We start from the raw sequence: 26,399 nt of genomic DNA, 5'->3' as shown, positions 1-26,399 counted from the left end.
GCACATAGTGGTTTGCTGGGATATGATTTGTGTGAGGAATGAGACGTTAATTAGGTCTGTAACCTCGGTCCAAACTTTCTGTGCAGCTAAGCCTTGCGTAAACATAACTCATAACATTATTTTTAAATTATAGCAGCGATCCAGAGATTTCTTGAGAAAAAGCGAGATTAATCCCTCAGCATGTCTGGACAGGACCTTCTTTAATCTACTTACAACATACACTCTTTGTCTGTCTATCTCTTCCCCTGCACTGTTCCACTTCACATTTTTCCATCTTTTCATCTTGTTTTTTTTACTTATCATGATAGCCTCCCAACACACACACACGCACACGCACGCACACACACACACACACACACACACACACACACACACACTCACACAATCTGAGATGAGTGTACAGTCAACCACTGGACTGGCTAGACAGGAAGTAGGTCAGCTGGCTCTGGTGAGGTGGAGAGGAGGGGGGGTGACGGGTGATTATAATACTGGCATGGGTGGTGGTGATGGGGGGGTTGTCGTTTATGTGTGTGTGTGTGTGTGTGTGTGTGTGTGTGGGGGGGGGGGGGTGCACTGACCACCGCACACAAAGACAGACAGGACTGACTGGGAAGTCGAGTGCAGAGAGAAGTGGCTTTTCGTGTTTGCTGCCTCTGCACTTTCCCCTTGTTCTCCCTCCGTCTTTCTCCCTCGCTCTCTCCTCTTGTGCCTCGTCGGCTCTCTGCGACATTTGCTGGTGTTGCACATCAACCCCCGGCAGCACCTGTATGGATGCCGCTTGTTTCACTCGAGTGGGAAAGGCCAGAGTTGGAGTCAGGCGCGGAGATGTCACCGCCGGTTCCCGTCTTGTCGTGACTCACAGCGATAGCAAAAGAACAGAGGAACGTCGAAACGCTGTGGTTTCCTGACACAGACAATGGTTTTTATGTAAAGTGATACGCACACGTGTGCACACACGCAGGTCAGAGGCGTCAGAAGCACGGGTTCATCCAGTCAGCTGACGAGAGCAACAGATGGCGAACCAGCAGGAAGTATGGCCTCGGCACCGCACACACACACATACACTGCCAATAGACGGATTCGCTGTGCAGGGACTCAGGTGTGAGATCCGAGATGAAAGAGAGAGCAGGTGAGGATGAAGGGATAGTGACACGGTCGGAGGAAGACAGAGAGGAAGAGGGAGAGAGCCGGAGCGACGGATTTCAAGGGGAGAATCAGGACGTGTGAAGATGAAGGGGAGCTCAGAGAGACGTAGAGGGACAATGGGAGAGCAGAAGAAGAGAGCGACAGAGGCTGCGCTCGGGCTAAAAGGTGGAGATGTGACCGGCGATTAAAGTAGTCCAAAGCAAAGACCCCTCTCCAGATCTCCGCCTCCCCTCCCTCCCTCTCTATCCCCGTTGCCCAGTAAGACCGCATTCCTCGGCCCCTCACCATGGACGCCATAGTAACGGGGCCACAGCAGTGCCCAAGGCTTACACAGAGCTTATTCATGAATAGTCTATATACTGTATGGCAGTCTGTTGCTGAGAAATGCCCCTCTCCCTCCCACCCTCCTTTCCACTGCCTGCCTGCTTCTAGTTGACCTATTTTTCCCCCCCAAGTCACTGATGGAGTCTTTAATTCTCTGTTACACTTACACAAGCACTGAGATTATAAGTTGGCTCTGCGTGCATACAAATATGAAGTGGCTTATTTGGAGTCTGCCGAATTAAATTAGACTTCACTTTTTATGCAAGCACCAGAGTTAAGGAATACCAAATACAGGAAATTTGTTTTGTCCCAAAACATTCAGGTTGAGGACAGGTTTTCCTGGGAAATCTGTCTCATGCACAGGAAGTGATGTAGCTTATGTTTCCAGCGAAAACACCAGCAGTTTGTAGTGAGTGGAAGTGCAGTTTCTGAGCAGACAAAGAGGATAAAATTCAAGGAAAAAGACCACTGACCATTGGGCAGCGTGCATTAAAACATGAATATGCATGCTGACCACACTCTCTAGCTCTACTGTAACGAACAAAGTGCACGCACACACTTGATCCGATGGGCTTGAAGGAATCTTGTGCGTGTAAACAAAGGCCATAGTGGGAGCTGAATCCCTCCGTTGTGTCGGGAGTCACGTGGCGCTGGGCAGGAAGGCAGGAAAGATGGATTGAAATGACAGAGGGGGAGAGCGGCGGGCAGAAATTGAGAAGAAAAGATGAGCGATGAGGGGGACGGAGGGATGGACGGAGGGATGACAGGAAAAGGTGCGAGATGACAAGCTGGCAGAGACGGATGGGCGGCGAGGACGCGGATGGGTTCATTAGCATCGCGGAGCAAAGCCTGCGGCGCGTGGCGTCTTCGGCGGGCTGTAAATCTGTGATTAAGAGTTGACTCCTGTTAATGTACTGTACATGTCTGGGGGAGATGTACTGGGAATTAGACTACCGCAGCATCCCCTTGTAAAAGCAAGCAGTGGTGAGCCATGTTGTTAAGTGTAAGTGGTTTTTGTAAGAGGCAGACCTGGCCCCAGCACGACGTCTATCATCCTCTTAGGGTCTCTAATTCAATCCACCTCACTTCTCTGTAATTCACTTTCTATAGACACTAGCTGCACTCACCTGGCTGCTGTCTAGTGCACAGAAACATACACTGCATTTTAGATACACAGTGGGCCCATGAGCTAGAGAAGAACCAGGCAGGGTGAGTTTTAAAAGAATAGTTATTAGTTTTTCCAGTTTGCTGCTCGAGTCTCACATAGTCGGGCATTTTGCTGCATAAACACAATCCATGCGGCGCTCAGGTACTATCACTCTCCGCAATATGTGCAGAACCAACTCAACAACAACAAAGCAGCATTAATTAGATTGCTTGTGGCTACCCGAGGGCAGCAGAACAAGCTTTAAACACAACATCAACATCTTATATGCCGATCAGCCACGGCATTAAACCCAGTGAATAACAATGACTATGTTTACATGCACACTAATATTCCACTATTAATTAGAATATGGCAATACTCTGAATTTAATACAACAGCATGTTCCAGTTGGATTTTCCCAATTAGGCCTTTTTCTGAATGGAGCATAAGAAATGAGGGATATGTCGATTTTATTTTGATTTTCGCAGCATTCAGTACAGTCCACATTTCTGGTCAGAAGGAGAAACACACATACTTTTAAACATAATGAAAGATTGGATGGCATGTAATTGGAAATATTAGTGGAATATTCATTTTCATGAGCCTTGTAAGCAGCTAAGAATATGTCTCTTTTGACAAACTTGAAAATTTTGCACATGTAAACGTAGTCTTTGATCATCTGGTTTCAATGCAATGTTCTGCAGTATTCATGTACATGTCACTTTGACACGTACCACCCACCTTAACACAATTCTGCTGCAGACCAAATACACCCCCTCTTGGCAGCAGTATTCCCTGATGGCAGTGTTCAGGAATAGCTTGAAGAACATGACAGGGAGCTCGTGGTGCCGACCTGCCTCCAAACTCCCCAGATCTCCAATCGGGTTGAGCATCCGCTCACTGGATGTGCTGGAACAGGTCCCTGGAGACCCCACCTCGCAGCCCACAGGACCCCAAAGAATCTGCTGGTGCCTGGTGCCAGACACCACAGGACACCCCCAGAGGCCCTGAGCCCATGCCTCGATGGGTCAGAGCTGCCTTGGGTGCACAGTTGACATGATGAACCTGTCAGCAGACAGTTCCCTTTTTCATTGGGAGTCGTGTTTCTAATATTCAGTATCCGTTGCTCTGTTTTACCGTCCACCGACGTCTGAGGGAAATATCAGATTTTTTAGCTGCTTGCTGCAGTTTGGTGGTGGAAAAAATGGGCTATGGTCCTTTAAATGGAACTTTTTCAACTGGGTCATTGTCACCATGAGCTCCCCCTTTCACGTTGCATGCAGTGATTTGAGCCACTGTATATGTAAAACTATTGATAGTGTTATTTTAACTGCAATTACTACAACTTTCTAGCCCCAGCCCCTCTGCAGCAAACCGTCTATCTGCCTGTCTAACCGTCTTGCTGTCTGGTTTAAAAAGCCGTAACTTAACTCCTCTGTGAGGAATGTTTGTTCTTTTCGTGACTTTACATGAACACAGAGAACAAATTGCTTTGTTCTTGTCTTTGTAATGAATGCAGTTTGTTTACAGATTGAAGTTTATCTCTTTTTCTGCCCTGATTTATTCCACTTATTGCACTGTCGGTGTTTTTAGCTCGCGTTCACACGAATACTTCATCCATAAACTGATAAGACCATAATGGATAGACATCTCATGCCAAGGTCTCCAACAAACGTCATGTTTCTGGTAATAAAACCTCCTTTGATCCGCAGCTCTCAAGTGTCCGTCGACTCTTTGCATTGCTTTCATAATTCAGTCACGCGTGGCTGCCAAAAACAGACGTTCAGACCTGATGTGAAAGTGCTTTAGATGACAATCCATTCATTGGTTAACACTTGTGGTTCTGTTAACTCTCTTTAAAGTCTGTTTCAGTTGAAGCACTTAATTTTGAAGAGTTGTCTGGAAAAACATAGTGTAGGAGAAGTGGCACTTGCAACCACCCATACACACACACACATCACATTACATGCAGTAATTTGAGTCATTGTTAATATAAAATTGTTAAGTGCAGTGTTAAATGTAATTATATTAAATTTCTAGCACAAACCCCACTGCAGCAAACCATCTATCTGGCATCTAACTAATCTATAGTAAAAATCTAAATTCTTCTGCACACCAGGAGATAGGTAGTGTCAGTTTAAAGGTGCAATGTGTACGATATGGCCTTTATCTATTGTTTCTATTTTGTTGCATAGATATCTACTGAAGTTAGCATGCTAACCAGCTAGCTGCGGCTCAGCCTATCTTGTAGTACCACTTTATACCTGAGGAGGCGATAGTCCAGTAGTAGATAGATATATGCGAGCTGCAAGATCGCTCTCTCGCTTCACGGCTCTTCTGTCTGAGCCTTCCATCCCTTGATGGTCCATTGAGTCCAGATCACCTCGGTGCTGTATTCCCTGCTATCAAACTGGCCTCCGTCGGTGTCGGAGCATGAGCTCGGTCCAGATCTGGCCGTGTTCACTGGGAGGCTCCTGAACCCGGTTCTGTTGCCCGCAGTGTAAACACCAACAATGCCTCAGTTCTTCGAGCTCTTGGTCCAGGCAGACCCCAGTCAACAAATGGGGCCACTAGCACGGCTAACTGAGCTAACGGCAGCTAGTAGCTACACCCAAAGACAGCTACATGAAGAGTATAATGAGCAGCAGTTACTCTGCTGATATGCTGCCCCCTGTTTGCTTAGAGTGACCTTTGACAGGTGCACAATTCTTACATATTGCACCTTGTAGGTCTATTATGATTTTACATGAACACTCATTGAAGTTCATCTTTTTGATTTGTGCCACTGTATGAATGCAACCTCACAGATCAGGTTTCTGCACTGATTTACTGGTAGTCTAATTCACTTATCAAACTGTTGGCGTTTCGACCTCTTGAAATCTGCTCGCACACATACTTTCCCCCATCTGTCTTACATTTTATTTCCTGCTAATCCACGTGTCACGTGTTGATTTTGTGCCTTTGGGTGCGCTTGTCTGTCTGATGGATATGGGCAGAATTGTTTGGTCTTAAACTGATAAGCGGAACCATAACCGACATCACATGCCAAGGGCTCAAATAAACCTCATGTTTCTGGTAGTAAAACCTCCTTTGATCTGCAGGTTACGGCCAGCGCTCGAGTATCCTTCCACTCTCTCTTTACGCTCAGGAGCGTCTGTATTGTTTTCATAATTCAGTGACACGTGGCGGGCAGAAACCGACGTTTACATTCACGGTCCTGCAGACCTGATGTGGAAGCACAAAGTGCTTTAGATGAGAATCCACTCACTGGCGAACACTTGTGGTTTGTTTACTCGGTTTTAAGTGTTTGCCCTGCAGTCACACACGCACACACACACACACACACACACACACACACACACGCACACACAGTACAGATGTCAGTCTGAAAGTTGCCAGAGACAACAAAACAACAAAAATGGAGAGTGGGATCGTCTGTAGGGCTCTTCAGAATTTGGCAAGTAGCAGCAGATTAATAATTAACATGAACTGCTCAGCTTCCTCAATCAACAAGCAGCTACTTAACTTGTCAGTTCAAAGGAATTTGGCGCACTCTGATGTAAACGAACAATATTTCACTGTGGCATCAGAGATGTGTATGGGTTTCAACTCAGGAGCAGCCAGTGTTTGTCAGGTTACAAAGAGGATCATGTGCTTTCCATTTCACTCCATTCAGTTTCATGAAATAAAACAGCTTTTTCAGTGAGCCTAAATGGGTCAAACTGACCGGCAGCGCAGTCATAGGATTAGAGAAAGAGCTATCCGCAGATAGCCGTTATAGCTATTGTTGTAGACGTTGATCAGGAGATCAGTCACACTTCCGATTACGTTAATGATTCACAAATGTTTCCTTCTCAGCAGCAGCTGATTAGGATACTTTGACCATATATTCTTGTGTATGCATTGTTGGTCAGTTACGGTACTTCCCTTATCAAGCCCCAGTGTGGCTTTGCTGATGGATGGATTTTAACGCAGCTCATTTGTTCCAGTTTTACACTTCAGGTTAAAACTAGGATTAGCTTTCGGTCAGGTAAGAGTTAAGGCTAGGAATGTAGCGGAGAGGATTAAGGTTATGTTGAGGAATGGAAGACTGAATGCAGTCGGTAAAAGTCCTCACACATGTTAGAAAGTGGCTTTCACGAGAACTGCAGCCCTGCACTCTAAAACCCATTATTTCTAATGGCCTGCGCCGCTTATGGACCAATATCCCCTATTCAAAGAAGGGAGTGGATCCAGTGCTGCAACAGTGTCCTTGTGCCCAAATTTAATCCCACTTGTGCACAAAAGCATTCTATGTCAAGAAGAAATGGCAAAAGGAATAAGCAGGAGAAGATGGAGGCAGAGTTATGTGGACCTATACAGAGTTTTTATATGTGGATGTACGAGGATGTGAGTAGAAAAGGTCAATTCTTTTAGCTTGTTGCACTGGGAGCGTGCAAAATATGAAAATGGAGATAAGACATCTATGACCAATGAATGTCAGACTCAATGTTGCACTGAATGCTGCTGCAGGAAAATAACATTCTCTACATCTGACTTCTAGATAGGTGGTGAGTGAGGTTAAAGCGTGCCCTATCTTTAGACGCCTATAATAAACACATCAGTCTCTATGTGTGAAGGCTTGCAAGTCAAACTTTTCTTTAAAAACGTGTCATAGAAATTGAATCCTTTGTGGATGTTTGTGTCTGGTGTGCTGTGAAATAGTAATTAAAAAAACTGGTGGATAAAGTCATCAAGGTTAAAGTAAACCTCTTCTCAAAAATCGACATTTTGGAGAAATGATGTGTGTGTGTGTGTGTGTGTGTATATATATATGCGTGTGTGTTTTTTTTTTTTTTACGTCTCAACCTCCCTCTGACTTCCGTCAGCACTTTTGAGCACAAGTTACAGTATATATGTGTTCTTCAGCTGCGTCTTGCAGACACGCACACAAACACACACACCATGATTCATCGGCCACCAGTGAGGTCATGTGGCAGTCATGTGACGCTGGCAAACGCTCAAAAGGAACACAAAACGAGAAAAGGGGAAGGGGTAAAAACTGCTCCAGTCATCTGGAGCTCTGAACAATGACTTGCACCAATGGCGCCACCGAGGGGTGGCCAGGAGGGGCTATGGTCACCCTGATGCAGCTGCTGGCCCCCCTTCGCGAGTCACATATGCATGATATACCTCAGTCTCATATTTTGCATGAGGTACTATCAATTTAAAGCTATAATAAATAGTTTGCATTATAGCTCATGTGAAAGGAAATAACAAATGCATAGCCAGTGAGCTGCTGTCGTCCGCCACTGCGTGTGCCACCCCCAGATTTTCAGTGACCCTACTGACCCGGGTGAAACATTTCTTAGGGCGGCACACACGTACACACACATACAGATACACTGACAAAGCCTGCCGCACACTGAGAGCTCATTCTGCAAGTGGCCTATAAAATATGAATGATACCGTGCTATATTTTTATCAGCGGGCCTAAGGATATGTATGAACTGGAGCAGCAAAAACGCTCTGTTTCTCTAGCCACGGCACTCATTCCGTATGTTGTGCATGGACGAGATGCTCCGCACGCATGACAACGGCATGTGTCCTGCAGCGCCTTTGGTGCCGAGATGCATTCGCGTTTGCGGCACGTGTGTTTGCATGGATTCTTAAAATTATCCGGATGTTTCTGTAAAAAGAGCAGGAGATGCAGAGTGCATCCTCGGATGCGTCTGGGGAGCTGCTGTCAGAACTTTGCATGCAGCTGCGAGAGTTAATGCACACAGCTGCCAGACACAAACACACACTTGGAGAGAGAAAAAGGAAGTGAGGGGCGGAAAAGTCTACCTGCAAAAGCTGATAGCAAGGCGAACAGTCGCACTGCTTGCAGAATGTTGCTGTCTGCACTGTTGAAAGAGGCTCGCAGCCTCTCTCTGACTCTCTTTCTCGCCCGTACACACTCGTTTAGCGAGACACATACTCTTCATTTTGTGCCCACTCATGCTCGTTAGAACATTTGAACACTAGCCCTTGTGTAGGAGTGTGCTTTTGGCACAGTGTGTTAGTGTGTGTACTTATGAGAGTGCGAGAGAGCGAGACAGCGGGAGGATGTACTTGAGACGGAGTGTGAGAGAATGAGTTCGTCGGCATTCGAGTGAGTGTGGTTGTATGTGAGGGAAAGTGCATGTGTGCGTCTGCTGCGCACAACAGAGAACGAAGGGTGAAAGAAACGACAGGAAAAGGAACGAGAGAGCAAGAAAAGCGCAAGGCCCTGTCTTCAGAAACCGCTGACAGGTTGACAGGTCTGCTGAGACCCGCAGAAACAAACATACAGAGACAGAACGAGGGAGAGCGAGAGAGAAAGTGGAAACAGAGGGATGGAAAACTGAGAGAGAACAGAAGAAAGAGAGGAAGTAAAGGCATTCAGACACCTTGAGCCTGTGCACAACATGATACTGTAGCTCCTAGAATGCACTCACAAAGTTTTGTTTCCTCATTCGGCCGCGATCTCCGTGCCATTTCCTTCTCAGCGTGCTGTGGCGGCACACGTCGACCCGCGTGTTGTGCCAGCAGAGCTAGCTGAAAGTGCGGCTGAAAATTCACAGCCGGGGCACGAGAGAGAGGTGCAGAAAGAGAAAGCGACGACGACAAGATGCAGGCGAGAGAGAGGCCGCGAGGTTAGAGCAGAGAGACGGGGAATGGAAATAGAGTGCATGTGTGGCTTTTTCAGAACGGAAATCAAAGGATGCTTTATTGAGAGGGGAATTGTCTATGAAAAGTGGGTATCGTGTAATATCGTCTGCTCTCCGGCTTTAGACGAGTCCCAGTGCAGATCTACACAATACCGCAGTTTATTCTGGTGAATCAGCAGCGAAATAAGCCTCTAGCGTCGCCCCCCCAGTAGAAGATCTTATTTTTAAACTTCTTTGGCTTGTCCCGAGATGATACTGTAGAGCCATTTTTTTGAAAAGGGAAAGAAAAAAAGAATGAAAAATGACAGAACTGACTTTGGATAGTGGCGTATTTATAGCTGACCCACTAGAATTGGCTGTAAGTTCAAGGGAATCCACATTACAAGCATTTTATAGTGAGAATTGCAAGCGTTAGAGCCACAACACCCCGCAAAACCTCACACTCGACTGCACCGTTAGACCGTTTACAGTGTAGGATTGCTGCTGATAGGCTCTGAATATGGGACCATCACTAGCTTTGACATCTCCACAGGCAGAAAGTCACAAAGTTAAAGAGTGACACAGAAAGAATGACGGCCTGTAACATTTACAAAGCTTTTTAATAGCTAGAAGGATGCACAGGGAGAAGGGAGGCATAAGAGAGGCTGGTAAAAGGGCCTCAGTGTTTCCGGGACTCAGCTGGAATGAGGAGAGCGCTGGAGAGAAGGAGCTCGTCCTGGACTCTGTCAGGAATGAAGGAGAGTGAGAGAGTGTGCAGATAAAGGGGTAAGAGAGAGACATAGATGGACTTCGGTTGGAAGCTGGTGGAGCAGAGGGAGTGTGAGAGAGAGAAGCAATGGAGAGGGTGGGTGAATACCAGCTATTGTTGGAATGCCGTAGCAACACGCGGCAGAGAGGAAGGGGGAGGTGTGTGTGTGTCCGTTAATGTGTGTGTGCAGGGGTCAGCGGGTTTTACGCTCCGTTCGAGTTGCTCCTTGTCAGAGATGCGTCGAGTTCCGTGTTGGCAACCTAGCGACCGCGGGCTTAAATTATTAGCTCCTCTGGACACGAGCCTAAAACAATCCAGTGCCGCATTTCAGAGCGATGCATCAACACCCGGAGAGCTCAGCTCCAGTTGGAGGAAGACGTGAGCACTGCTTGGGTTTGAGGTTCAGCTCACACCATTGTTAATAAAAAGCAAGCATTGGGGATAAGACTCTGCACTCCATGTTTGCAGCTCTGGGAGCCTGTGTTTAGGCGCTTTGAGCTCAATCCTAACATGAGCATGTCAGCATGCTCTTGATGTCAATGCTAACAGGCTAATGTTTAGCAGGTAGTGTTTACAGTGCTCACTTCCATAGCAGTGATCATCAGCACTGAACGGCTGAGGCTGATGTGATGGACCGACTTAACGACCCGCCGACTCCTCCACCCCTAGAGCTACGTCTGCGAAAGCCAAGTCATGCCCGGTCATACATATCGCTGTCTAAATCTCATTCGCTGTGCCTTGTTACATTAAAATCAACAATCCGAACGCATTAGTTTGAGTTGAATGTGTGAATGATCCTCGTATTAGTCCCAGTTCATCCGAATAATCCCACCGTGTTTCCTTTGTCTCTCCAGGATCCTGCTGGCATCTTTGAGCTGGTTGAGCTGGTGGGAAATGGCACCTACGGGCAGGTGTACAAGGTAAGATACGCACATCAAAAGACTCTGATGCCCATTAGTCTGTCTTTCTGGTAGCACGCTCCACTATCTTATCAGCTTTTGTTCGTTCTTTCCGAGGAGCCTGTGAGGAATAAAGAATAGAAATGTGCACTGTGACTGAAGGAAACAGAGACGACGGGAGATAAAAGCGGCGCACAAGCTGGAGAGAAATGGAGCGAATGTAAAAGAGGAAGAAACTGGGGCACATTAAAGTGCTTTTAGGAGAATTTCCTTTCCCCCTTTCTTGGCTTTCCCTCTCCTCCCCTGCCGTATTTGCATTTCTTACCATGCTATTGTCCCCTTCTAGGCTACGCTTTTCATGGGGAAGTGTTTCTCTGTGACACAGGAAGTGCTTGTGCTCAGCCGCTCTGACGTTGTGACATGTCTGCGGTTGAAGTTTTTTGCCTTCGGTTTGACTCAGCTGTTTCCCCGCTGTCTTTCAAACACTATCTCTCGGCCCATGTCACCGCCTGAACTTCCTCCTCCCTCCACCCTCGCTTCCTTTTTCCCGACTGTGCTGCTTCATCCTGCCGCCCTGCAGGATGTGGCACCGGCCTGTGACACTCACAGTTGGATCACCTCTAGCTGGAGTAAACATGTGTTTGTCCAAACATGCCAAGGCATCGACAAGTGAAGGCCCCTGTGAGTGCATGTAGTGTTTGTGTGTGTGTGTGTGTGCGTGTGTGTTGGAGAGTGTGTCTAATGGAGCAGAGAGTCAAGGTGAGGTGGTGATGGAGAGGAGCTGTTCTTAGAGCTGATTGGGCCAGATGAGAGGTCAGGCAGAGGTCGGGCATGCTTCGCCACGCATCTAGAAATAATCTGACGTGTGTGTGTGTGTGTGTGTGTGTGTGTGTGTGGACAGAAGGGAGGAAAAAACACAAAAGGAACGGAGAAGGAGAGTTATGTGTATCCATTTATTGCTGACTGTGCTGTCTTGCTGAAAGTCACGGCTCATTTGCCGGCTGACATTCAGCCAGTCTGTTCCTATACATTACCGAGCCACGGAGCGCCTATGGCAACAGCACCAGCCTGTTGGGTCTGCAGCCCATACAGCTGATCCACGCTGGTTTGTGATTGGGTGTCAGGGTATAATACTCAGATATACCCACTTCATTCTATTACTGCAGTTTGTTAAGTTAAATTCCTGCTGTTATTTTCTTGCGTGCACCTGTGAAGTTTTGAGTTTCTCAAAGCCAGAAGTTCCTTACATTCAGCACACTGAGTGTTTGTTCTATTTATCCTCAAAGTTTCCTTTAGGGACTGATTATAAAGATGCTCATACGCATTAAAAACTCCTGAGGTGCTGAACATTCTCTGGTTCCAGCATGTCCAGCATGTCAGGATTTGCGGCCTCTCTGTCTTATATGTTTGTGTTTTTGGTCGTGCAGATGACACAAGCAGTTAGAAGATGTCACCTTGAGCTATTTTCTGATATTTTACAAACCAATTATGAGCTTGAGCCATAAAAAAAATGAATAGTTGCAGCTATTTACATATATGCTATGCTATATACAAATCTTCAGTACAAACGATTGGACACAGAACAAACTGTTTCAAATATTGCCCCTTCAGTGCTGTCGACTCAGGTGTAAACTGGAAAAGATTGGATTCATATGCGCAGATAAGTAGCCGCGGTCGCTTGAGCAAAAAGGCCATCTATTTGAAATTCCTCGTGCGGCTGAGGTCCCTCGTCTTTAGGCAGGCAGCATGAAGAGGATCAGCGTCCTGTGAGCAGGCGAATGTCTGAGTCGCTGAGATGATAAATTGACCTTCAGACAGGTGGGTAGTAGTGAACTGGAATTGCTCTGGCTCCGTCTGAGCCATTTTTAGACACTTATCAGAAATACAACACATGAGGATACCGTACTGCGTGTAGCTCAGGCCCGCATCACTCCCAGCTCCGATCAATGGATGCTCGTCAGCGTGCCGTGGAGTGGACACAGGAGGAATCTTTGCTCAGATGTAAAGATTAGAGTCAGGCAGGCTGTAAACATGATTTTGCTTCTCGTTTTGACACCAAAAAAAAACTCCATTTGCTCAGTGGCCCGGGGCCAGCTTTGCTCTGATGTGTCTGTGATCGTAGAGTGCAAGCTAACAAGTTGTGCCTTGATATTTTCCTTCACACCAGCGTTGGCTGCTGCAGTTTAAAGAAAATGAGAATGGCTCGGCAGCTCCTCCACCCAGGCGATGTTTTATTCCGTTCCTTGTTTAATGTTATTGTGAAATTTATGCAGATTAATAGCTCACATCAGTGTTGCTGGATAAAATCGTCCTAACTGCAAAACTGCTGTTTTTCATTTCACCGGAACTGAATAATTCATGTCTGTGGATGGACAAATTTAGGCTACCTTTGGGCTTGTTAAAACTTTAATAAGCCTGTTGGATGAAGTGAAAAATGCATCAGGTAAAACCTAAAAACGAAACGTCCGGAGCCGTTGACAATTCGGAGATTAAAAACTTAGTTTAACAGAAATATATGTCGTTTTTAATCTCCTTGCAGCAAAAACGTGACTGTAAAAGGAATCCACTGCATTCTGCTGCAGTAGTTTTTACTCGGTGTACTGTGTGTAATGAAGCTAGAGATATATATGTGTGTCCATGCATGCATCCTTGTGTGTGTGTGTTTGTGTGATGGTAATGCAAGCACAGTGTTTTATGTTATTGGTGATAGAGGGGCACTAATATGCCACGTCGCTGCATTTATGTGTGTCTGTGAGCAAGAGATAACAGGTTTATCAACTATTCCATTACCCCATCTAGTTAAATGATACAGATCTGCTCCTCATTGCTCTTTCCTCTCTCTCTCTCTCTCTCTCTCTCTCCATCCTCCTCTTTTTCCCTCTCTCGCACACCCGAAATCTCAATTAAGAGAAGGTGCCTCCAGAAGTTGTTGCAGGCCGTCGTCGTTTTGTTGCTTCCCTGCCGGCGAAAACAGTTTGGCCGAGGAGAGAACGGTGATGGACGAGCAGCCGCGGCGAAAAACTGTCTCCCGTTCTCATCTTACGTCTCCGTGGCGGCTCTGTTTCCACGGTTTCCCTCCTCTGTCTGTTCATCCCCCTCGCTTCGGCGCATCGCTCTTATCAATATGTAATCACGTTTTTCTTCTTGTTTCGCCTGTTTTTTGGGTTGAAACTTCCCTGGCGAGGTGTACTTAAGGGAGCCGCCTGTGCCTACAGTATGTGTATATATAGTTTCTACTGGCTGCTCAGAAAGGGCCATAAATAGAGAACATGGGTAATGCTGAATAATTAAACATCTCTCTCTCTGCTTCCTCCTTTAGCTCTCTCTCCAGCTGTTGGGACTCTCTCTCTCTCTCATCATCCCTCTCTCCATCTCCCTCGCTGGTATTTCCTTCCTTTATCTTGCCACGTCTCCCCCCTCCGCTCTCATCTCTCCAGCCCTCCCTCCCCTCTTCGCTCTCTCCTTTTCATGTTATCATGCTTCTGTTTCCCCGCCTTCTCTCTTTCGTTCTGATGCCTGTGAATATTTGATGGGGCTTGTGGGAATTGCAGTTCTCCGAATCGAGGAGGCGCTCCTCGCGTTGCAGAGCGCCACGGCACGGCACGGGGCGGGAACGGGGACCATCCCCGGCCATCTGTCGGCCGAATCGCTCCCTGACCGACCGATAGGACGACTTATTGACTGACAGGCTTATTGATCGGCTAATTGATTAATCACAGCTCCTCGTCATTCCCGCGGGAGAGGCCATTTTTCTCCCTGATGGATTTGAGGACAAGTTGAGAGGGCAACCAATCATACCTCGGTCACAAGAACACAAACGCAGGCGTGAACTGACAAGCCAAAGATGGCACATTCAGCCCGTCGCCTCATCGACTGTCTCCTCGGCTTTGACAGTAACAAAACATTTCCTGTGTTTGTGTGTGTGTGTGTGTGTGTGTGTGTGTGTGTGTGTGTGTGTGTGTGTGTGAATGTTTTCACATACTTTTCTTTCCATGACTCTGCTGTCGCCATGCAGCACAGGAGCAGCAGAGGAGGCAACCAATCCTTTTCTCTGCGATGACAGAACACATCCATTCCACTCCTCCTCAGGCAAAGTGCTCCACACACTCTTTAAATATTCACCAGCGACTCTGACACACACACAAGCACACACACACGCACACACGCACACACACACACACACACACATAAACCGAGTGACGGTTGGGGACCTGAGCCGTGTGGGCTTTTATATGCTCACCCACTGTGACAGCGACTCTTTACAAAGAGCAGCTGTGTGGTTTCCATTTACTGCATTGGTGCGTCTGTGTATAAACCAGTGTGTGTGTGAACAAGGGTTTGAAGGAGCACGTATGTGGTGACCACATGTCGCTCTGTATGTTTGTTTCATGTAGTCTGGAGTGTGTGTGTGTGTGTGCGTGTGTGGTTGTGTGTGGTTGTGTGTGTGTGTGTGTGTTCCTGAGAAAGTCCTCTTATCATGGATTTCTTTTAAACTGATGAACACATGAGACCAATGCAAAACGGAGGCGTTCGCAATGACCTCACTCATTGGCTGATTATCTTGTTACCGTGGCATCCAGGTCTCAGGATGTAAACACACGGACACTGTCACTTGTCAGCCAATCAGACCGTAGCTTTCTCTCTCTCTCTCTCTCTCAGTGTGTTTATGTCTTTTTACCGTTTTTACCTGCGGTGCCCCTTCCTCTTTTGCACTCCGGCCCACCTCTCCTCCTCCTCCTCCTCCTTCCCCCTCCCTCCCCCCTCCTCTGCCCTCTTAAGAACCGAATAAAACTTCAAAGTTGTTTTTTTACCTTCCTTATCTGCTGGAAGTCACTCAGCAAAGGACTACGGGAGATTTTACTCTCTGCATGCCTGCCACTCCTCTACCTCACATGCACGTGTGAGTGCACACACACACACACACACACACACACACACACACACACACACACACACCTCAGAGAAGCTGCATGAAGTGTAAAAGCTCGGCATAAGAGAGTCAGGAAAAGGATGGAAGACGGAGTGACGTCATTTCTTCCTCTTTGTTTGATGCTCTAAACTCTTCCAGCCAGTGTTTCTCAGCAGGAAAGGAGATCAAACAGGGAGGCACAGACAGTGTGTATCTCTTTGAAAGAAGTCTCTGATCGTTCCAAAATAGCAACTTCTAGTCGTGGAGTTACATTTTGTACTGAATATTTTTATTTCTTATATTATTTCTTCCTCTGTACATATTATTATTATTTTTTTTTTCATTTTTTTGACAAAAGTTGATTTAATCATCTGAAGACAATCAACATAATTCTGACAATACTGATTCCAAAAAAAAAGACGCTGTGTAAAACATAAATAAAACAGAATGTGATAACTTACTAATCCTTTTTGACATCTACTGAATAGAAAACAGCACAAACACAATATATATCATGTTTGCCCTCACCAACTTATTCGGGGTTTGATGTAGCGACATGTTTTAAACAAGTTGGGACAGGAGCAATTAAAGACTGGGAAAGTTGTGGAACGCTCCAAAAACGCCTGTTTGGAACATTCCACAGGTAAACAGGTTGATTAGTAACAGGCGATGGTATCATGATTGGGTATGGAAGGATGAAAGGCTGTCGTTCACAAGCGAGGATGGAGCGAGGTTCACCACTTTGTGAACACATGATTGTTTAAAGGATGTTACTACATGAGCTCAGGAACACTTGATTCAACCGTGTGCTCCTGATGGAGGATGCGGTGCTGTTGAACTGTGTTGTGTTATACAGAGAGGTGTGTGTGTGTTTTAGCCTCCCTCATTGATATGAATGGGGTGCAAAAAGTAATAGAAACACCTGCCAGCGTAATGCAGTAAAAAAATTAACGACACCACAAACTGCAGCCACCAGAATGATCGTGAAGGTGGATCAACAGGTCTCTGAAAGGGTTTCAACAAAAACTGAGCATTAGTTTCAGTTTGGTGCAACCTCTGAACTGGCAGTAAATAATACCCAGAAACAGGCTCACAACTTTCATACGTTTAAGTTTTTTGAAGTTATAAGAAATGATCAGAGGCGTAAAACCTGGACAGAAGGTGAACAGAACTGTTTGCAAACACTAGAGTAGGTGTTCACTTCTGCTCCACTGAGCCAGATACAGTTTTTGTGCCATCACTGTTACTTTCCATATAAACATTAATCAGATTGCTGTAATTTTGGGCCTGTTGCCAACAGCACCTCATCGGTACTTTCTGCACAAGGGGAGAACATTACTCATTCTCAGCCTCCGATAGAAAATGTAGGTTAGTAATGTGTGCTGTATCGGTAAGCGTGATGAGGGGCTGACATATGTAAATGAATGAAGAATGTTGTATAGCATTAGCGCTAATGGGAATGGTGCCAGAAGGTCTCAGCTGGGAGCTTCTGCAGGCTTTAAGGTGCAGGTGGACCCATGTGTGTGTTTGCCAGTTGCCTTATATGCTGCAGGGGTATCACCATCATGCAATTTCAGCTTGATGATTAATTGTTAATTAATTTTCTGTTGATTTTATGTCACGGTTACAGCGTAAACCTAGCCTGCACACACCGTGCAAAGAGGAAGAGGAGCCATTCTGTTCGTGCCATCAGCTGCGTTCACATGGTTGAATGGAAATGATTCTAACAGTTATGCAAATGATCAGCTCTAACGATCAATCAAATGTAATCAGGTGATTATGTAATGCGGTGACAGGCCTGGTCATGCAGTACGCTTGCAGTGTTTTTGCCGTTTGTCTGCACACACACTCACGCACTCGCTTCCACACACAGACATCCGCACTTCAATCTCTTGAGTCCTTATGAATGAACCGTGAACCGTGACTGAGGTGAATGTTGCTTGTTACCATGGGAACAGCAGATGTGCTCGTTCCACCCACGTGCAGCAACACTCACACACACACACACACCTGGAAGTGTGTTCATTAGCCTACATCCTCTCTGTCTTCCCCAAGGCCACACGCCCCACTTACCCACAATGCACTCCTGCTGCCCAGACCAGGGTCAATTAGCCATGCCTGATGTCAATAACAATCTCTCGCTCTCTCTTTGTCTGTCTTTCTTTCTTTCTCTCTCTTTCTGCTGTATGTTTTCCAGTCAGATCTTCTACGCTTCAATTGATAGCATGCACTGTAAAGAGCTATTTCGCCAAGGTTTTTTACCCCACAGTGGGAAATGCTGCTCATCAATAGTTCAGTCAATAAGCTAATTTTGGCTCTTTTATCCCTCTGTCCTCTCCTTTCTCTTATTAATGTGTTTCTTCACAGCCTTTACCTCCTGATTTTTGCCTTCCATCCCTCCTCTCCCACGTCTCCTTCTCCTCCCTCAGCTGTTTCTTTCTCTCACCTCCAGCCTGTACAGTAAATCAGCTCGGCTGTTCCGTTTGACCTCCAGAACCAGCGGAGCATGATGCCGATGTGCTGAACCTGCCGCTTTCCCTCCTCGCTGCAACCCTCCTCCTCCTCCTCCTCTGTAGCGTTCCCTTCTCTCATGCACTCTCTTGCTCCCCCAGCTGCGTGTTGGTCTGCTTGTTTTGCAGATGTTGTAGCGTCATTCCTTCATCTCTGTCTGAAGACAATTCGCCAGTTTGATTTAAAAGGAGAGACGAGTGGATGGGTGGGCGGGTCGGTGGCTAACAGAGTGAATTAGCCAGTGAGTGCATTAGAGAGAGAGCCTGTTCAAATGACTTAGTGAGGTGTGTTAGTTTGTGGTCAGGCTCTTGTGATGGATTTGAATCAACAGTTTTTTGGTGTGGGGGGGTCACGCAGCTGTTTAGATCAGCGGCACCAAGCTGAGAACCAACATTAGTGTACAGCACATCTGTTTATATGTGAGTTAATCTGGGTCAGCATCAAATGCCTGCCATAAATAAACTGCGGACACACGCACATGTTCATCCAGCGAGCGGTTATCCTGTTAGGGCTGATTTACTTCTATCACGTCAAAGGATGGTTTATGATGAGGACACGCTTTTACTGTTTTGTGACCTCGCACGCGTGCACGCACACCCAAGGCGTGCATGCACAGGGCTGCAGATCCTCTTTGCATATATGACACCAAACTAAATCACATTTCCCGAGGCGGCACGATAGCTTTGTGCATGCACCCTGTCGCTTCGTTTCTGGGCGCCATGGCACCACCACAGGGAGCGACAGATGTGTTTTAGACGCTTGTGATCAAATCTTTGTGTATTTGCCTCTTTGCGGACTTAAACCGTTTTATGTGGCTGCGTTTGTGATTATTTAGCGCTGCGCCAAATCCTTTCCCCGACCCCGGATTAGTCTGTTTCTCGTACGTTTGTGCGTCCACCGGCTTGTTAATTAGCTTGTTGTACTGTGAGCGGGCAGGTTAATGAGCGGCTGCATTTCAGGCTGCTGATAGATTATTTCAATAGGCTTTAGCCGATAACAGCGGTTCATTCGGAGTGAAATCAACACTCGCTGTCTGAATTCTCCTTCCTGCAAACCGACTCACCCGTCAATAAAAGCCCTCCAGACTATTCCACAGATCATTGCTCTCATCTTTCCTCCTCCAATCTTTCTTCCTCTCCTCCACGTCTCTTTCTTTACTACCCCCTTCTACCACAAACTCCCCACTTGTATATGTTTGCCGCGCCTCCGCTGGCTCCAGTTCTGTCTTCTCTCCTTTTAAATCTCCTCCGGTCTCGGCCTGTCTCTCCTCCCTCGTGTGAGTGTGAGCGCAGCCTCGGGGTGCTTCTATATTTCCTGGCCGGTGCAGAAGTAGATTGGAACGGAGGCCTTTGTCACTTTTATTTACTGCCTCAGTGATTCCACAACAGCGGGCGTGCATGCGTGCGTCCGTGTGTGTGCGTGTGTTGGTGTGTGCGCGCGAGCACGCGTGAATGCGGAATGATTGCAGGTGTTTGAACCGCAATGAGGTGTGTCTGGGAGCGTTGCCCCCTTATTTCTTCGGGATCCTTCGGGCAGAACTGTGTTTGTGCCGTTTGTTAGCCGGAAAGTAGCTTTAATTCTGCAGCGCCGCGCCGGCTGCAGCTGAGCATGCTGGGATTGGCAGGCTTCAGACTTGAACCGGTGGGTGTTGATAGGAGGGTACAGACTGAAACACTGGTTGTCTGAAATCCTTCAACCCTAACACAGCTGAACTACAGTTTGGTGTGTGTGAGTGTGTGTGACAGCAGTGGCAGTTGTATGACCTGCCTGTCAGACAGAGACAGACAGAAAGGAAAATGTATAGAGTGAAAGCCCAGGGGCACATCCCACTTTTCCCCCCATGATGCTGTTACCATGCCGACAGGCCCTATGCAAGGGTAGCAAGTTTAGCTGCCATTCAGTCAATTCTTGCCTGATGTATGTTTGTGTGTTTGTGTGTGCGTGGATTACCATGACAGCACGGATTAGGATTATGGTGTGACCCATTTCCTTTTTACAAAAAGCTGGCAACACAATCTGGCAGTCTGTTCCTAGCGAGTGTGTACGTGTGCATTCATTTGCTTTAGCGTGTACAATATAGTTGGTTTTGTCTTCCTGTATCCTTTGCAAGCAGGGAACACATCACATCATGACTGCTGTAGGTGTTAGAACCTCTTTGCACAACATTGATGAGTCTGAATTGACAAAAAAAATTGATGCAGACATTTGATTTTTTACTGTTTGTCCTCAGTAGGACTAGTCCTTTGCATAACAGGACGTTTGAAGACGGCTGCAAAATTGCATGCATCATGCGTCAGTCAAAAAGAAAACCTAGACAACAAATATTAAGCACGCATGGTGCTGTGAAAAGGATAATTTGAATTTGGTGGTTGCCTGTATTTGGCAGCCGACTGTGAAACGTCAGATGTCACAGTGTCCTTGAACGCACCAACAGGTAGAGCGGGTTTCCACCAGGAAGTTGTTCCAGCAGAAGTCATTAGATATATGCGGTTTTCTAAAAAATGGTCCTGCGTGCAGCTGCATCACAATGATGACCAAACACAAAAAGCTTCAACAAAAAACTTCAAGCTCAGTGAAATTAATAAAAACCAAAGGTTGCCCAGAAAGTGGGATATCAATCTTAACTTAACATTTTTGAAAAGGACATTTGTAGTTAATGGGCTAAAACATGCAGAGAGAATGTGTAGGTGTTTAAATTCTGGTGAATGCAGAGGCTTGAAATAAAGCATGGATCTATTTATATGGTTCGCTCTGTCATTTAAAGCAACATTTGGATGGTTTCTTGTGACCTTGCAGCTTGGCCACACAGCGAGCGCACACTGAGGACAGATGCACTGTGAAATTCAGCTCTCTCACTCAACTCCTCACCCCCTCCCTCATTTCTCCATCACCTCTTCCTCCTCTCTCTCCCTCCCTCCCTCTCTTCTTCCAAATAACAACTCTCCCATATCAGGACAGCCGTCTCTTATCCCCTGTCTTCTCCCTTGTGTTTCTGTGTGTGTGAGCGTTTGTGTATGTATGTTTAAGTGTCGTGCCCACTGTACTTTGGCCAGCCAAGGCTGTTGCTAGGCTACGACAGGAAGTGTCCTGCATAGTAAATGTGTCCGAGGTTGGGGGGGGCGGGTCTGTGTAATTGACTTGGCAAGGGCAGGGACGTGCACACAAACAAATAAAGTACACACACACGAGAAGCTTGCTTTTCTAGCTTGCTCACATGCACGCGTGCGCGCACACACACACACACACACACACACACACAGGGGTGCTGGGTATCACGATATCCACCAGCAGGTTGTATTAAGGCAGTGGTTGGCAGGTTGGTCTCGCCTGCAAGCTGAGAATGATGAAGAGATGCTTCCCTCTGCAGCCTGTGGTGCTTTGCTGTGTGTGTGTGTGTGTGAGTATGTGTGAGTGTGTGTGTGTGTGTGTGTGTGTGTGTGTGTGTGTGTGTGTGTGTGTGTCTTAAACATTCAGCTCCATATAGCAGCAGAGGAATCATAAAAGAGAATCATTACAACACACATACACACACAAAACCTCCTCTTCTTCACCCTAACACACACACACATACGTACACATCATACCGAGTGCTCTGCAGTGCTGTGCTTTCACTTTGCAGGTGCAATTAATCATAATTATGTGTTGATAATAATTGCTGGAATAGGTGCACTTTTAGTCAGGTTGACATGGCGCCTCACGGACGGGGACAGATGAGATGAAATAGCGGCGTAGTACTGGATCTAAAATCTGTTTTGCGTCTCCACCTTTTTGCAGCTTGCACGCAGCGTGATGAGCAGAATTAGAGCTGGGTTGCTCTTCAGCACACAGCAGCTCCGGAGTTGGGGGATTTTAAAATGCTGAGAAAGGGCTTGACTGGACAAGATGATGATGATAGTAGTTTGAGCGCTGTGCAATGAAGAAGCTAAGATACATAAGAATCATATGATTTTATGTCCGCAGAGCCCGACGGAGAATAAATCCCCAACAGCTTTGGGAACTGATTATTCGATTGGGCGAAGCTGGACGATTCAGATGTGACCTTTGACTCTGGGAACATGTTTTATTTTGCAGGCCAAGAGCAACACAGCAATAGAAAGCAGAAAGGACGCGAGATAAGTTAAAAAGGCGTAGTGACACACGCTGCAGCGAGTTCTAGGGGAAAGTTCATTACAGTGAAGAATCACTACAGCAAAGCAGGGGGCCTGTTTAACAAGCTAATAGCTGTTGTGTCTATTTCTGGCTGTCTGTTTTAATCCTCGCTACCTTAAAACTGGTATCTGGAGGAAGAGTCTGGAACTGTTTTATAGGCTGGACTAAATAAACGATTGATCACTTTATAGACCAGTAATCATCAGATTACTTGTCAATCGACAGAAGAACAATTAGAAGTCATCGAGTTCCAGCCTCTCAGCTGCTGCTGTCCTTTGTCTTATGTGATAATGAATCTGGTTTAGGGAGGGCAAGTTGTTGAGATGGACATTTTTCATTACTTTCTTGCATTTTACTGACCAAATGATCACTGGATTCATTGAAAAGAAATGAATAAACGGGCAACTACAAGGCTGTTTCATTTAAATTGCAGGCGATAAGGATATTGTGTCCACCTTCTGTGTTTTGGCCTGTAATCATCGCGTCTTCAGGCATCACAACACGCCGGGACGGAGTCAACAGAAGCGTTATTGCCCCTGATTTATTTCAGATCTAATCAGTGAAACATTCAGACGTCACACGCAGTGAACGGACAAATAAACAGCAGGGCAAACGAGTGTAAATGATCCTGGTTTATGAAAGCACAAACCCTATTTTTTGGAAAAAGGCTTGCTCTCCATTTTGAACCCCAACCCAGGCAGCAGTTCAAGAAACACTGACCCGCGGGGATCACGCGAGTAATGGCACCTCCATGATGCGGCCGCCTGAAGGCTGATTGGAGATCAGTTTGGTATCAGTTTTGCTGTCTCCATCACAGCACGGCCATCCAGGCGTAACAAACACGGTCAATTTGGCGCGTTATCGCTCAAACACACCTGGCCTGGCGGCATCCCAGCTCTGCGTGGGTGTGGAGGTGTGTGAGCGGAAGATGTTTTGCTATCGCATTTTGGTCAAAATACCTCAACGGGATTAAAGAAGGGGAAAAAAAATGGTGGATTTGAGATCATTTCCAACACCTAATTTGAAATGTCACTGTGATGGTTGAAGTTAATGCACGGCATTCTCCCTGTGAGTGTTAGATGAAAGCATTTGTGGACACAAGTGTTCGGTGCGTGTTTGTTTTTTCTCTGCGGGGAGACTCGGGCCCATGTCAGCGCATTGTGGTTTGCAGAAGGCGCTGGGTGCATTAGCAGAGGCAAAGTGAAAGGGTTGCAGGGAGCCCTCGGTGTGTGTGTGTGTCACATTTGCTTGTCGAGCTCAAAGCTGAACGCTGTTTTGCTGGCATTAGCGTTCGGCTCAGTCATGTTCACGTACGACCCGCTTTTCACAGGCTGCCGGTCTGAGCCGTGAGGCGTGAGAGGGCGGGAGACAGAAAGTACAAGGGGACGGAAAAGTAAGCAAGACATAGGGGGAGGACGGGAGGAATAATGAGAGGCATAAAGAGGAGATTGTGAGAAGTTAAGAGGGTTAGATAACGAGAGAGAGAGAGAGAATCAGAGGGATAAGAGAGGGAGAGTGAGCGAGAGCGAGGGAGAAAATGCTAGATCTAGGTCAGCGAGGCAAAGCGGTCAACAGACGAGAGGAGGAAGGGATGAAGAGGCTCCTCGTTCTGAATGGGACGGAGCGGGGAGAGAGTGGGTCGTCCCTGCAAGAAAGACAGAAAGAGAGAGATGACAGAGCTGTTTCAATGCTGAGTGAAATCATCCCTTTTTCCTCCTTTATTTTTCATTCACGGGGCTGCAGTAAACATTTGTTTTCAGTTTTGGTCAAATGAACAGTTCAGCGTTTTAGGAAATGTGCTTACACTGCAAAACTCTCAAAAACAAGATGAAAAGCAGTGAAATGGAGGATTTTTTACTTTGAATAAGCCAAAAACTCTGACTTTCTTGCAGTTTTGCACTTGTCAGTGTTGATCAAAAAGCTTTGCAATTCTGGAAATTCTAGTTCTTAATTACTCAGAACCAGCTATAAAATCTAGGTTAGAAGTTCTGATATCCTTTTAAGATAATTGAGGACAATAAAGCTTGAAACAATCCTCTGACATTAAAAACTGCCTGGTAAGGACATATCTGTGATGCCGCTCTCATGTCTGTGCATTAAGTGTGGAGCCAAAGGCAGGAAGTAATAAGTGATAAGTTTAGCTTAGCATAACATTAAGTGGGAGCAGGGGGGAAGACAGCTAGCTATCTAAGCTGGTTCTGTCCACAGTTAAAGAAATCTTTGACAGTTACTAATTAAGAGTATTATCTTTTTTTGTTTGTGCACAAGCAGAAATGTACGTAAAAACAATCATTTGTTTTTCATGTGGTTTTGACACGAGTTAGCCTCCATGCTAATGTTTCAGTGACTTTGACGAGTGTTGTTGTCACTATGAGGTTCACAGGATGCAGTTTCTGGGTGGATGGATAAACTGTTGTATGTGTAATTTTTGGGGCATATTTTTGTACTAACAGTATTTGTATTAACAGCCAGGCTAGCTGTTTCCCCCTGTTTTAAGTCTTTATGCCAAGCTAAGCTAAGCTAAGCATCTCCTGGCTGCTCCATGCTTAACACACAGACGCGAGAGTGACAACGTCCTTCTCATCAATTCAAGTTTATTTCCCTCCTTCGTACAAGTTCCCACAGCTCAAGATAACGTCTTCATGTTGCTTTGTGCCTTGTTTTGTGCGACCAAGAGTTCAAAACCCAAATTAAGACAACTTGCAATGATATGAAACAGAGAAATAAGCAAATCCTCTCATTTAAGAAGCTGGAATCAGCAAATATTTGTCATTTTATCTTGATAGATAATTCATTGACGCACTTGTGATTTTATCATTCTTGTCCCCTGGAATCATTTTGACAGCGCTGTTGTGCACATTATCCCGTTAACCGCTTTGGAAATACTATTTTAGTTGACGTTCACATAACCCACCTCATCCCAGCTTTAATTTGCAAATAAATGAACAGGGAGAGGACAAAGAAGGAGCGAGAGATGAAGATGAGCAGACAGTGCTAATTCCTTTCTGTTGCTCCTTTCACACTCGGCCATTTAATAAGGCTGGATGTCATTACTGCTCGAGGAGGGGGGGGGGGGGGTTGTCAGGTGGCTCGGGGTAATGAATCTTTATCCAGCGCCGACGACGCCCGTGTCCAATATCTATTTGACGCGTCCTCTCTCTCGCTCTCCCGCTCCCTCAATCATCCTCGCTGCCTTCGCGTCTCGCCGTGCACACGTGTGGGTGTTCGCAGGGGTTCTTCTGTCTGAGCGAGCAGCGGAAATAAAGGGAGATCTTTCTGTGTGCGTCTCTGTGAGCGTATGTGTCAGTTTCTGGTTTGTAAGTGGCTGTAATTCCTTTGTTGCTCTCCAACAAAGCCAGTCCTTGTGCTCGTGGAATTGGGGCAGTCTGATCCTAATGAGAAATCCCTGTTCAATCTTTCCAGCTCTTTTCCTCTCACAGAATCTGCACTGTGTGTGTGTGTGTGAGGAAAAGAGACTGATCACACTGTTCAACCATCCAGTGGTGCTTAGTTTGCATTGTGCAGCGCCGGATTGCGACACAATGAATTATCATATTAAAACCCTCACTTTCTTTTCGCAATAAATCAGCGAGTTCGAAAGTTTTTTAATTCCGGAGGAGCCGTTTAATGAGAAATTCAACTCACGGCTTTAAATTCCGCTCATTCGGGGGACCTCGGCGGATGTTAACGTATCGCCGCTCGTCTTGTGGGAAGCCGAATGGAGAGTTTTGTTCCTTCAACTCGAAGCAAATTTTGGAGCACAGGATGCAAGAAAAGTTTAGAAAAGTTAATGTGCATGTGATGTGGATTCAATAAATCGGTGTTCAATTTGGAATTTGACCCCTAGTATAAGTAAAACGTCACTTTTTTGACTCTAATTGAGATTTAATCATCA

At 46.2% G+C, this 26,399-nt stretch overlaps 1 protein-coding gene across 2 annotated transcripts in view; it reads left to right on the top strand.

Moving 5' to 3' along the window:
- tnika (TRAF2 and NCK interacting kinase a) overlaps window positions 1–26,399 on the top strand; it is a 62,197-nt gene that overhangs the window by 2,011 nt on the left and 33,787 nt on the right. For both annotated transcript variants that reach the window (XM_041953588.1, XM_041953587.1), the window contains exon 2: window positions 10,891–10,956. In XM_041953588.1, coding sequence (XP_041809522.1) covers window positions 10,891–10,956 — 66 coding nt within the window. The remainder of the gene's footprint in view (window positions 1–10,890; window positions 10,957–26,399) is intronic.

Source organism: Chelmon rostratus, chromosome 15 (assembly GCF_017976325.1).
Source record: "Chelmon rostratus isolate fCheRos1 chromosome 15, fCheRos1.pri, whole genome shotgun sequence".
NCBI lineage: Eukaryota > Metazoa > Chordata > Actinopteri > Chaetodontiformes > Chaetodontidae > Chelmon > Chelmon rostratus.
The sequence above is the reverse complement of the archived record's forward strand: the minus strand, read 5'-3'. Positions and strand labels throughout refer to the sequence as shown.